Consider the following 13,909-nt stretch of genomic DNA (forward strand, 5'->3'; position numbering starts at 1 on the left):
CTCAAACTCCTGGGCTCAAGTGATCCTCCTGCCTCAGCCTCCCGAGTAGCTGGGACTACAGGCATGCGCCACTTCACCCGGCTAATTTTTCTATTTTTAGTAGAGATAGGGTCTCGCTCTTGCTGGGGCTGGTCTCCAACTCCTGAGCTCAAGTGAGCCTTAACCCATCCCCTTTCTAAGATTTTTTTTTTTTTTAAATAACCTGGGGTTTTTTCCGTACTGTTTTTGGCTTCAGGTGTTTATTTCTGTTTTTGTTTTTTAAACAATGAAGTATTTAACCCACCAGACATTTATTTTTCCTTATACCGGTGCTCGAACCATGCTCCACAGGTTCTTATTTATAGTGTTTTCATTTCTGCTATTTTCAAGATATTTTGCTATTTGGGTTTGATTTCATCTTTGAGCCAAGAGTGGCTTCAAAGAAAATCTTCACATTTTTAGGAGCAAGGACTTTGTTGCTGATGTTTTCTAATCTTGCTATTTTTTTCTCATCTTATTGCATTGTTATAATATGATACGGTCTCTTATGCCTCTAGTTTGGAATTATTTTGTGACAAAAGTAACTAATCCTTAAACCTAACTGTAAAAAATGCCACCTTTTCTGGGCACTTCAAGTGTGCCAGGCACCAGGCTACATGCTTTAGAGCATTCTCTTGATGTGCACGGTCTTCTCCATAGGGAGGTACTTTTACACCTTTTACCAGTGAGAAAACTGGTGGCAGAGGGGATGAGACACTCTCCCGAGGCCCACAGCGGCAACGCCAGAATCCAGTCTCTTATTCCAAAGACGCTGCTTGTCACCGTTTTGCTGGACGGCCTGTTGCTCAGAAAATGCCAGCTGTTCTTTCTTCCTGTTCCCTTTCTTCCCTCTTCCTCGTCTTTTCAAGGCTACTGGAAAGCAGGGCATCTGGATCCTTGGAGCTTTTACCAATCCATCATCGTCGTCATTGTCACCGTAGCACATGTTAATATTTTGTTCTCTGCTGCAGTCCCCATTCTAAGCACTACATATAGCAGCATGTTTGTTTTTTACAGCAATTCTGTGAAGGCGCAATTATTATTCCCATTTTACATATGGAGAAACCGAGGCACAGGCAGGTTAGTTGACTTGTCCAAGATCACACAGCTAATAAATAGTGGTGCTAGGATGGCAACGTTCTGGTTGCCAGAATCCATGTTTAACCAGTCCTGTTCAGAAGGGTCCAGTTTCAAACGCTTGGGCTGCCACAGAGAGAAGGCACACCCCCTTGGCCTACTCCGTTTCCTGATGCTGTGGAAGTTCCTGAAGCGTGTTCTCAAAGGCAGCATTGACAGATAGGGCCCCGGGACGTTCACATTGTAGGTTTACAGGGCACCGTGCTGACCTGATCCTCGGTCAGGCAGGAGCTCTTGGTGGACACGCGTCTGCAGGGCAGCATCCACGTTCTTCCCTCCAGTCCAGTGCCTCTGGGATCACTGGCCTGGACAAGAGCAAAGTGAACAAATCCTTTGTTTCAGACTCTATTATGCAAGGCTCAGCACTCGTGGTGTGCAGCCTCATGTCCCTGGAGTGTGGTGCATGGGGTCAGCGGAGCAGCAACACTGAGCTAGGCCTTGGGTGTGTGGACATAACTCTCCCCATTTTCTTTCACTGTCCTATCAGAATGCACAGGAGCAACAATGATATTATAGGAGTAATTTGGAATCTATTTGAGTTACTAGATTCTACTTGCTTAATTCTACTTCTAGAACTACTAGAGTCTACTCTAGAATTGCTAGAATCTACTCTAGACTTTCTGAAGTAAGTCAGTTAGCTTTTGGGTGGGCTCATGAGCAAAGACCACGGTGCCTTCCTCTTGCCGGAGCCCTGAGAAGATCAGGAAGCGACTGTTAGACGAAGCCATGCACCAGAGCTGTGCTGCTCCAGCCACAGTGTGCACACGCGGCCCCGGAGCATCCTGGGAAAGTGCAGTTTCTGATTCAGCAGGTCTCGGGTACATCCTTGGTTTCTGCACTTCTAGCCGGCCCAGGGGATGCTAGTACTGCTGGTCCATGGACAGTGTTTTGTGTAGTTCCAAGGTGCTGGTACACTTAGTAATGTTTGCAATTACATCTCAGTTTCTTTTCTGTCTAGTTACAAAATGTGACATAACATACATATGATAACAGCAAATAATATCCTGGGCCTAAAGACCTAATAGTTATGCTCACCTCAGATCTTTCTCTGATGAAATAAGATGCTACAGAACGAGCCAACTCCCACTCGCTCACCGTTTCTCGGTTTGCTAAGGAGTGGTGACTCCCCTGAAGTTGGTGTGTGTCTCTCCAGTGTGTGTTTTAGACCGTGGCTGCACGAATGAACGAGCCATAAACCATCAGAGACATTATTTTGTGTTTCAGAATGACGTCCTGCTGTGTATACACGTGTGCAAACACACGGACATGATTAGCAAATTTCTCTCCTGGAATTCTTATTAGTACTAAAATGCTTGTGACACTTTTCAACCATTCCGGACTCACCAATGTAAAATAAAACTGCCGTCTTTAGAGAGGGAAGCATTTCTTGGGCTCATGACAGGATTGGGGGGGGGGCCTAGGATACCCCTCCCACACACACAGTGAGAACCCCCATCCTGGATTCTTGGCATCCAGGATCAAGTTCAGGTGGACACCCTGAAGCTGGCCCCTCATTTTGCTGGGTTGTGTCCTTCCTTCCTTTGCTCTGCTTTTTCTTTCTTCCTACCACCCCCTCAAACTTCCCAGTGGCCACCAGGACCCCAGGGAGAGAAGAGGACATGGCCATGGGGCACAGGTAGGGAGGACAGCGTGGAGCACGATGGTGACTGTTGTCCTTTTCCAGGAGACGACCTCATGCGCTGTGTGGACCTCTACAACCAGGCGCAGTCCAAGTGGTTTGAGGAGATGGTGACCACCACGCTGGTGAGTGATCAGGGACGCATGGACATGGCAGTGCAGGGCCTGGCGCATAGGCAGCCCCCGGCAGGTGGTGGTGGGCCCCGGGGTGATGAAGTGGGGCGACCCTAGAGATCATTAGATCCACTGCAGCGTTGGGATCAAGACCTCCGTCTGGGCCAGTCTAAGTGTGCGCAAATCCCTGCTCTCTGCTTCCCAGCTGTGCGAACGCGGGCAAGGGTTGGGTCTGGCTGTGTCTTTTTTGGGCTGTCCCCTGAGAGGTCAGGGTCAGCTGAAGACTCCCCCCCACAACCGAGTGGACAGTGGCCCCTTTAGGACAAATAGCCGAGCTATAGGAAGAGGGACCCCCCCCTCACACACACAAGTTGCAGGTCCTTGCAAGGCGTGTGAATGGGTGAGGTTGGGGATTTGCACGGGGAACGGGAGGCCTCTGACCAGGCGGCAGAGCCCGTGGTGCTCTCCTGAGTGTTATTGGAAAGGGGCTGTGTCCCCCTGTTGGTCAGCACCCGCCTCAGTGGGACAGTGATGTGTGGCTGTCCCACTTGGGCCACTGGGGCGGATGGGACAGGAGACATCGTGCCAGCTGCCCTTTGTATCATCCTACTACCCGAAGCCACCTCTGCCCACCCAACTCAGGACTCACCAGCTGCCTGCCCAGGCTTCAGCCCACCAGAGCAGATTAGAAGCCTCCACCAGCGATGCTGACCTAGTTTTCCTCCTGGTTAATCTCCTAATTAAGCCCCCTGCTTTACCCCGCTTCCCGGTTAATCACCTGGGCAGTGACCTAGTTGTGCACAGAATAGCCTGATCCCCTAAATTCCAAAGACAGGGAACCATCTAGACATCAAAGGACAAACTTCCACTCTTCCCCTGGACAGTGGCCACTCCACTCCCAGCCCTCTCTGCCTGCCCCGGCCGGCCGGGCCTCTGCTCCGTCCCTCGGCACTGGGGGTGTGCGGAGGAGGGGGCCTGCCTAGCAGAGGCCCAAGGACAAAGCCCCAAGAGCATGAGGTGTGGAAGCCTTCATACACATCCCCTTGCTCCACCCCATCAGGGTACAGGGCTGGGGCCACACTGGTGCAGAGTCATGAGTAAAAGCCCAGGGGACCCTGGTTTAAATGCTGCTCTTTCCGTAACTGCATGTTGCTTTGGACAATTGGCATTACCTCTCTAGGGCTTAGTTCCCTTGCTTGTAGAATGGGGATAATAGCAGAACCCGCCTTTTCAAATTGTAATGAGGACACTTAAGTAACACGTGCAGAGTGTGCAGCAGGTGCCTGGCAGAGCAGGCTTCCGGGAAGCAAAACAGTCACTGCTGCTGTCATCAGCTTCCCCTCACCCCAGATACCACCTCACCCCAAATACCGGGCGAGTTCTTCATTGGCCCCCAGAGAGTCAGGTGGGGCTGGGTATAGACGCAGCCAGTAGCTTGTGTTTGGTGGTGGTTGGGGTGGGGGGGTGGAGTCTGGGATCTGCTGCTGGGAAGATCCCTAAGTCAGGGGACGTGCGCAGAGGGCTCTGGTCTTTCCTTCCTCTGCAGGAGCTGGAGCGGCTGGAGGTGGAGAGGGTGGAGATGATCCGGCAGCATCTGTGCCAGTACACACAGCTGCGGCACGAGACGGACATGTTCAACCAAAGCGTGAGTGTCCCACACAGCAGGGCCCCTGGGTGACATGGGCCGGGGAGAGCCACTGGCGCTGTGCCGTGGCAGCCCAAGTAGCCACTGCAATATGGCTACCGAATGTGTCCTGAAGGTGGGCAGCGGGCAGCTGCTCCAGCCTGAGGGGGGCCTCTTGGGACGGGCTTGTCAGGAGTGCCCTGGGACATCCATGCAAATCCATGTTTCATTTCTTAAACAAAACAGAACAACTTCTAGAAATATTCAAAGTACCTAAAGCTAAAGTTCCCTCTGTCCTGTTCTCTGGTGATAAACGTGGGGACAGTTGGAGGAAGAGGTCACAGACCATGAGCCTTTCAGGCCCTCCTGCCCTCTCCCACAGCCCTCTGCACGTTCTGTCCCTCAGGGCCTCCCCTGGGGCCCGGAACCCTCCAGAGAGGCTGCTCTGAGAAGCACTAAGGCGAAGGCAGCCTGGCTCAGGGAGACATCCCCAGCTCGGCTGCCACCTCTGACGACGTACCCTCTTCTCTGTCCCTTGCAGACAGTGGAGCCTGTGGACCAACTGCTTCGGAAAGTGGACCCAGCCAAAGACAGGGAGCTGTGGGTCAGAGAGCACAAAACGGGCAACATCCGCCCTGTGGACATGGAGATCTAGATGGGCCCGTGCGGCCCCGGGGGGTCCTGCCCAGAAGAGGGGCTGGGGGTCCCACGGAGAGGAAGTGGCAGCTCCCGCTGTGGGGCCCACTGCTGAGTGGAGCTGCCCCCCGCCCACTCTCCTGGGCCACTGAGGCGAGGGGAGAGAGCTGGTGATTCCAGAAGGGCGACCTGGACGGCCCAGCTGGGGGTTCCCCAACATTCCCAGGCCAAGAACATAGACCCACAGCCCTGCCCTGTCTCTGAGGCCGAAGCCCCCCAACTCCCGTGCTGTGCTTGCCGCTCTGAGGACGGGCTGTAGGGGTTGCCGTCACATGCCCGTGTCCCTGGAAGCCCCAAGGCCCTTCCTCTAGGTGGCTCCCTCGTCAGCAGGGCTTTGGAGGGTGAGGGGAGGGAGGCCGCTGTCTCCATGCCAGGGGTCAGGATCAGAATCACAGATGGAAGGCACCGGTCAGCTCTTGGTGCACCCGGAGTCCTTTGCAGCCCTCCCTGTCTGCCCCACTGCATCCTGGGAGCCCGCCTCTGGCCTTTCTCGTCCACTGCTCATCACCAGGGGTCTTGGGTGGAAGGCCTGGCTCCGTCTTCCCAGACCAGCCCTGCCTGGAGAGGTCGGGATGGAACTACCTCATTTGGCAAATTAGCCCCGAGTCGGAGCGTCGAGCGCGTCTCCTGGCAGATCAGGCCTCGTCTGTAAAGTCTCTGGAAGTCCCAACCCACCCCGCCCTCGGCTGCTTCTGCAGGAAACCCCCCGCCCCTCCCTGCCGCCCCTGCCCAGTCTCCTTAGAGGCAGCTTTCCAAAGTTCTCAGCTAGCAGGACCCCGTCTGGCTCATCCCAAGGCTTCCGGGATAGAAATGAGCCAGCTCGTCTTAGAGGCCAGCCAGGCACGGGGCGCCATCGGGGGCCTGCACCGTTAGGTCACCCGGCCCCTGCTCTCCCAGGCCGCCCACCGCGGGCTCTTCATGGGGCTGGGTCAGTCCCATACGGGAGACGGGTCAGGGCGAGTCTTCGTGGTCCCCCAGATGGCTTCCGTCTGCTTGTACACAGCGGGGTCAGGACTGCTGTCCCTTGAAAGGCCTTCTGTCCCTGGCGGGCACTGGACAGGCACCGCGGACTCTCTCTGGGCCACAGTAGGGTTGTCCAGCTCCTCTGGCCCTCACTTGGTGCCAGCACCTCCTTCCCCTCTCTCCATCTTCCGATTCCTGGAAAAGCCTGGTTCAAGTGTGACGTGGGAAGCTTCGAGCACTGCCGTTGGGTCCAGCTCATCACTTTCCCCCTTTCTGTGCCTCGGCTGACAGGTTCTCCACCACGTCAGTCTAGAGCTTTAGCCCGAGGGCCGGGAGAAGAGCAAGCCAGGGACAGATGGCAGCTGGGAACCCACACCCTGGGACCCATCTTTCTTAATCTTTCCTACTGATTACTTGGGATTTGACCCACACATCTCCCGCGAGGGCACAATTCTACAAGCACAACTCGCTGGTCTTTCTCTCAGTCTGAAATGCTAGTCACTGGTGACTTACTAATCTCGAATCTTTTGACACCTCTTTCATTGAGTCAGAGTTGCTTTCTCATAGTTTATATTAGAAAGATGCCTAATATACTAAAGCAAGCCAAACTTTGTCCCTTTTCTCTTACTGAAACATCCCAACCAAAAAGGCCAGTGCGAAGGCCGTCACCAGCATCGGGGCCCCCTGGCGGGATCTGTCCGTGGGCTGGGGAGCCACTCCTGGATCTGGGCTTGGGCCATGACACCAGCTACCAATTTTAGAATATGATTTCTTGGTGGTTTGATTGAAGCTGGGTACTAGTGGTAATTGCTTTATGGGTTAGCAAACAAATCGTGGATGATTTTCAAACATTGAAAGCCAATGGCCTTGTTACGAACACAAATATCTTGAGCGCAGTGTGGCTCGCTGACTTTGTCTTCTCCTTCCTGTCTGGGGATTCCAGAGTCCTCTCTTCGTCCCTGGCATGGAGCGAGCTCTCTAGCCTCTTCCCTGGTGGCCCAAGTTGACCCGGTCTGAGCCAGTCCCTTTTCTGAAGTCGTTCTTTCCCTCTCATCCCCTCACCTCCTCCTCTTCAGCCTCTTCACATACTTTTTTTCTTCTTCCTTCCCTCTGTTACTCACTCATCAAGCATCGAGCTACAGCCAAGCAGTGTGCTAAAATCTAATCTGAGGACAAGATACGGCCCTGTCATCAGAGAAGCCCACAATGTCTCATTTTATGTAGACTCATCTCTTCCCCAGGGGCCCTGCAGGTTGGTACTTGGCATCCACATGCAGGTACTCTCTGCAGAAGTTAGGTTTTCTGAGGCACTGTCTATTGTGCTGATTAACCTCCATTCGCTCATTCATTTATTCAGCAAATGTTGAGGACAAGCCAGGCGTTGTGCTGAGTAGTAGAACTGTAGTTGCGTGTAAGACAGGCACCTCTTCTCCATGCAGACGGGCAGGTACAGACATTTCTGGAGAGTTAAGGACATTGCACCCTTTCCACATTTAACCCACTGGGATCCTTTAATTATAATTCAAACTGCCATGAGGCACTTGCCTAGTGGATGGAACGTGGACAGCAACAGATTTTAGTCACCCAGTCACCGGACCCGCACAGCCCATATCCAACTCCAATTTCAGAAATTTCTTTTATTTATTTTAAATAACTCTCCTCACTCACCACATAGGAAAAGTGACCCCCAAGGACAGCCAATGAGTGCCCTGAAATGACACAGTGAATGACAAGCAAGGCTGGAGTCAAGAGTCCAGGCCAGCGTCCCTGTTAACAGCCCCTCCCCACCCCCAGGTGGAATCAAGATGAAGATGAGAACATCGGAAAGTGCACTTCGGAGTAGCAAGCGCACTATCTGGGTGGTGGTGGTGATTTTTTGTGTGTTTATATTTTGGTGCTTAGGGCAGGATTTGGCTGGGTTTATTTGGAGTGGGCGAGCCTGGGCTCTTTTTGGGAATATCCACTGCTCTGTTTCTGGGAACAAGTCAGCCCCTTGTACCTGCCCCCTCCTGGGTGACGCTGATGCACAAGATTGTGAAAGCCTGATTTAAAAAAAAAAAAAAAAACTCTAAGGTGGTGTTCAAAGTGAGTTGGTTGCCACAACAACCTCCAGGAAGACCCACTTGTTACCTTCTATTTTTCCTAGTGCTTTAGATCAGTGCTGCAGCGCATGGGCCATGTGAGCCACGCGGACAGCGGCCCTGAGGTTCTGTCACTGGGGCCACCTCTGGCCTCCTTCCTGCCTCTCCACTCAACGCCCTGCCGACCATGGAGAGTCTCTGCAGTGCAAGGCCCCCTCTGCCTGTCAGGGCTGCTTCCTAGCCGAGCAAACAGAAACAGGGGAAACAGTGTGCTAATTCGAGAACCAGGGTTTGTGTCTACAGCCTTTGTGAAAACCAATCAATTACTAGATCAGTGGGTGCATGCATAAAAGTCTTGGCTGAGCCAAAGTCCCTTCTTGAAAATAACAAGCCATAAAATTCCAAGGACATCAAAGACCTTGGCTTGTGTAGGTGAATTTACTTCCAGCTGAGAAGAAACTTGACAAGGAAGAGTTTAACCAGGAGGCTGAAGACCTGCTGTTATGATGTAGGTGGAGGAAAGCACTTTACAAATATTAAGTGGGCATCGTCTTATCCCCATAATCCCTCCTGCCCCTGTAAGACCCACTGCTCTACCTTATCCCCAGGCTTATTGAGGTATGATTCAGTTACTGTAAAACTCACCCTTTGGAAGTATACAGTTCTGTGAATTTTGGCAAACTTATGTAACCATCCCCAAGATCAACACGTTTCCATAACTCCAAAAAATTCCCTCCTCCCACCCTCTTCCCCTGCCAGCCCTGACTGATTTGTGGACCCTATAGTTTTGCATTTTCTAGAATATCATGTAAGTGGAGTCACGCTGGTGTAGCCTTTCGAGTCTGGCTTGTCCCACTCAGCTTAACGCTTTCGAGTCACTCGGGACACTGTGTCAGCAGTCTGTCCCTTGTCATTGCTGTGAAGTACTCCATAGCATGGGTGCACCCCGCTGCTTCCTTACTTTTCAAATGAGTTGTCTGCCCTGGAAGTTCCTGGTGGCCCGGGGAGGGGGGTCTTCAACGTGTTTGCACGACCATGGCCAGCTTGCTCCCCCAAATGCCAGCTGTGTGCACAGGTGGTTCCTGGGGCTCACACTCACCTTTTTGGCTCATGTCAGGTTTTTGACAGTGCAGCAAGCAGCTGGGGAGGGGAGGGGGACGGGGCAGGTGGGGGCTCCGCTGCCACCCACTTCTCAGCCAGAAGATGCCCTCCTTTCCTTCTGGGGCCTTCAATTCTCGTGGTTCTTGGCATTTATTGAGCATTGGCGGATGCGAAAGGCGCACGGAAGTAGCGTGGATGAGAAGTCTGGGGCTGGCCGCGGGCTCACCCTTTCCTGGATCTGTTGCTGCATCTGCAAACTGAGGGTAGTTGCTCTAGATGGTGTCTCAGGCCTCCAGTGACTGCACTTCTCCCCTTCTCGTTTCCGGTTTTGTCCCCTCTACTCGGGGTCATGCCTACTCTGGGTCTCATCTGCACATCTGTGCATAGAGTTGCCTAAAATTCTTGTGGAAAAGATGCCCTGGGCCTTCTCCGTTTAGACTCAAATGGAGCTAAACTTAAGAGTTCTGTGAGTGTTGAGAATGAGGTAGTTCCTTCTAGGACCCACAGAGAAAGCATAAGTCATTACCTCTTGGGTCTCGTCCGCTGATCTTTGGTATATCCTGGCATCTCCTGCCCAGGAGCCAGGACGGGCGTGAAGACGGAGCCACCTCCCACCTGGTCCTTGTCATTGCTGGAGCCTTGCTCAGCTGGTGGTGACAATGAGCCTGCTCTGTGTCTATACTCCACTTGGTGGTGGCACAGGGTGACAGAGATAGGACCAAACCCAGCTCAGGTGGGCCATGGGTGTGACCCCCACGGTAAACACTGCTCCAAGCTGTGTCTTGTGCATGCCCTGCTGGGTGAAAGGGCATGCCCTTCTCCAACCGAACCAGTGACGTTTCTGGATCCAGGCCAGATGAAGATGAGGGCAGAAAGCCGGAACCCACAGGGTCCCAGGGTGGGAGCTGAGAATCTGTGCTGCCGGGGCTCTTCCGGGCTGGATCTCCCAGGGAGGGACTGTCAGTGTCTCCCCCGTAGGAGTACGATTTCTGGTGGGGATTTGTTGGAGGTCAGGGACCAGCTCCAGTTGCAGCAGGTTAGGGTGAGAATTAGACGGCTAGAGGGCAGAAACCAGTGCTCCTGTTCTCCAGCTTTCTAGGTGCTGGCGCGAGGCTCTGTGAGGAGCCGCTGCTGGGAGGTGTCTCGTGGGGTGGGGTGGGGCTGGGGTAATGACCTTTGGAGGCTCCCTGTGTGGTGTTCAGGACATGGTTCCTTTGCATTTGAGTGAAATTCCTCATAGGATTGCGATGGTGGAACGTAAAAGGTCAGGGCACATGGGTGCATTCACGGGACGGTGTGACACTGAGACCGAGAGGGAAAGCTCATTGTACCCGGGAAGAGCACAGGACCGGCCCTGCTCTGTGGCCTCCTTTGTCCCCTAATCTGAAGTTAAGTCACATCCCCTGTCGGGACCTCTGTGTGCTCCTCTGTGGAGCGGGGCTGCTTCCCTTCCAGCACCACCTGCCGCGGACTGGCTCTCGGGCGTTGGGGGTTCCAGGCGGCCATGGGGACACAGGGACAGACATTCAAAGGCACACCAGCCATCCTTGGTGACAGGGGCCCCAAATTTGCATCTCTTCCCTCCCCTTTTCAAGGAGATGACGAGAGGCTTCCCCTCCACAAACAGAGCACATCAGCAAACCCTTTGAGAGTGGAATTTTCTAACAAAATAAACTTGCTTGTTTGGTCTGTTTTCTGTAACTTTTGCTAAATACTTTATACATTTTTAATGTTAAAAAGCTGCGTCTCCTGCCAGCATTCCTCACCCCAGTATGAATGTGTTTACCCCACATTGTATATCCTTCCATTCCCTGGCTGCCTAGATCCGTAAATAAAATTGATGTAATATAATTTATAAGTAACACTGTCGAAACTCCCATCCCCATGGAGGCTGTAGCCCACCCTTCCCCGCCCCCGCGCCACCCCATAATAGCATTTATGTGTATTAATGCTGAAGAATTAAATGTTTAAAGAGTTTAAATTTTGAAGGCGTTTGCTATATATAACTGTCCTGCATTATTATAAAGAGTTTTCAGGAAGTTAAATCCTATGTCGTTTTTTTTCTTGGCTCTGTGTGTACACTTGAGATGCTTAGATTCATCCCATGTAAAATAAACTGTCCAGAGACACTGGGTCCCACTGGGCGACCCTCCTTCTTGGAGGGCTGCCACGTTCTTTGTGTGACCAGCCTCACCGTTCCTCCCAGGCTCTCGGGACTGGTGGCGATTTTACTCCTGATGACTTAGCCAAGGGGCAAAGGGCACCCGGACATTGATGCCCAGGTGGACACTACACTGGACCCCACTCCCCTGGCCCAGCCCCTCCTCCTGGTGACTTCCCGTCTCTGTGGGTTCTAGCCTCGGGGGCTGCTGGCTCTTGTTTCTTTTCTCATTCATTCATTCATTCAGTAATCACTGAGCATCTGTTATGTGCCAGATGCTGCTCTGGGTACTGGGAACACGTCAGTGAACAAAACCGACCGCCCTGCTCCCACGGAGTTTGCAGTCTAGCAGGGAGAGACAGACAGTCACAGTAGCCCTAGAGACTGCCAAGGGCTGTGAGGGTGTGCAAGGTGCTAAGTGTCATGGAAAAAGGACAACAGGGCAGGGTGAGGGTGGGTAAGATACAGTATTAACCAGGGTCATTGGAATGGCCTCATTGAGACGGTGGCATCTGATCAAAGACAAGGTAGGTCACTGGGGGGCGGGGGGGATGTTCCAGGCAGAGAGGATGCCCAGGGGTCTGAGGCCAGTGTGGCTGGAGCAGGGGGAGCGGGGAGGAGAGAGTGGATGAGCTATGAGAAATGGTGGGACAGGGCCAGGGCTGCCTTTGACACTGACTCTGGGGGAAGCCACAGCCACCGTGCAAGGCCTGACGTCTGGCCGTGGGGCTTGCTCACACCTGTAAGGGGACGAGAGCAGAGGCAGGGGACCTGCTAGGAGGCGGAGGTGACGCTGCCTGCAGGGATGGGCGTGATGGGGGCAGGGAGCACGGCCAGGTTCCAGACGCACTTTGAAGGTAGAGCCCAGACGATTTCCGGACAGACTGGGGTAGGGTGTGATGGAGAGAGAATCACTGAGGATAACGCCAAGGATTTTGGTCCCAGCAACCCAAAGGATGGATTGCCATTTTCTCCAATGGCGATGGTTGTGGGAGGACAGTTCTTCCCATACGCTGTCCCCACCCACCTTCCCCAAACCCCCTTTTCTCTGCCCATGAAGACCTCTCTGCAGGTGCTGGCCCCGCCCGTCAGCTCATGGCAGGGGAGGTGGGGGGATGGGAAGGGGGGGGGTCTGTCCAGAGATGACGCCTTCTCCCCAGCGGCAGTCTTTGGGGTTCGGAAGAGTTTATGGCCCCAGCTCAGACTTAACAAATCCATTCACAATACATCATGTCCAACAACTTGTTTGGCTGAGGAACATAAGCTCTCCCTCTGATAGAAGATGTTTATGCAGGTTGTCAAACAAACCTCCAGGTCATGACCCCTCCCTTTCAGAAGCATCAACACAGCTGCCTGTGGTCCCCTCCTAGGGGCCCCTCCTGGGCACAGCAACCTGAAGAATGTGGGCTGCACCAGGCTGCTCCCGACCTGCATCCAGCTCCTTCCCCCTTGCCCCTGGAAAGGACAGAAAAGACTGACAGGCGCTGGCTGCCTTCCGCCTAACCCAGGGCCTCTTCCGTCATCATGCAAGCCCAGCTCCTCACCAACGGCAGTGGAGGCCCCGAGAGGACCAAAGAGAAGCACCCTGGACTGAGACCCTGCAGCCCTGGGCTTTCCTTCCTCCTGGCTTTGCCGTTTAGCAACGGGTGAGCCGGACTGGCAACATGCCTTTGGAGCCTCCGTTTCTGCTCATAGTAGTGTCGGCCTTGCCTCACCTGAGGGCTTGTGTGGACAGGCCTGGCACCCAGGGGGCACTTTGGTCACCTCCCACTGGTGGCTCAGAGCAAGGGGCCAAGGCCTCCGGCCTCACTCTCTTTCCATCCCCCAGGGACGCAAGGAAGCTCCACAGAGAATGTGATTCCTGCGTGTGGCCTGGGCTTGCCTGGTTGGTTTGTTTTCAAGTTTGGTGGCTGTCCTGTTTCTAACTGTTCTTAAAAACAAATGCCTGCTACAAGAGAGTAAAAGTCTACAAGGGAAAGGACTCCTATGAAGAAATAACATTCTCACAAACTGATGGAAAAATTAGAAAGTTCACACGCACACGCATGCACATGCACACGCATGCACATGCACACACACCCCCTCACATTGAGGTTCCTGAGAAACACCAGAACTGCAGCGGGCAGGGTGACCAGCAGGGGTGGGTCAGTGCGTCGCTGTCCAAACTTCTCAGTCCTTCCCAAGCAACAGCAGGTGGCTTTCTCCCAGCAGCGGGGACTTCATTCTCCTGCCATTAGCCTGTTAGGAAACAGGGTACAGACTCCAGCTCAGCAGCCAGAAGACAGTAGGGTTTTTCTTCATGGTTCCCACCCCTGGACAAGAGGAGGCAGCCCTCCATCCATGGTGACAGTGCTGGGGTCAGGGTGTGTTGTCCTC

General features: G+C 53.5%; 1 protein-coding gene across 7 annotated transcripts in view; it reads left to right on the forward strand.

The window, feature by feature from the left end:
• GAS7 (growth arrest specific 7) overlaps positions 1 to 11,353 on the forward strand; it is a 215,244-nt gene extending 203,891 nt beyond the window's left edge. For all 7 annotated transcript variants that reach the window (XM_045525988.1, XM_045525989.1, XM_045525990.1 and 4 more), the window contains 3 exons: positions 2,840 to 2,919; positions 4,454 to 4,552; positions 5,073 to 11,353. In XM_045525988.1, coding sequence (XP_045381944.1) covers positions 2,840 to 2,919; positions 4,454 to 4,552; positions 5,073 to 5,186 — 293 coding nt within the window. In that variant the 3' untranslated portion in view covers positions 5,187 to 11,353. The remainder of the gene's footprint in view (positions 1 to 2,839; positions 2,920 to 4,453; positions 4,553 to 5,072) is intronic.
• Positions 11,354 to 13,909: the final 2,556 nt, after the last annotated feature.

The sequence above is a fragment of the Lemur catta genome, chromosome 15 (genome assembly GCF_020740605.2).
Source record: "Lemur catta isolate mLemCat1 chromosome 15, mLemCat1.pri, whole genome shotgun sequence".
Taxonomy (NCBI): Eukaryota; Metazoa; Chordata; class Mammalia; order Primates; family Lemuridae; genus Lemur; species Lemur catta.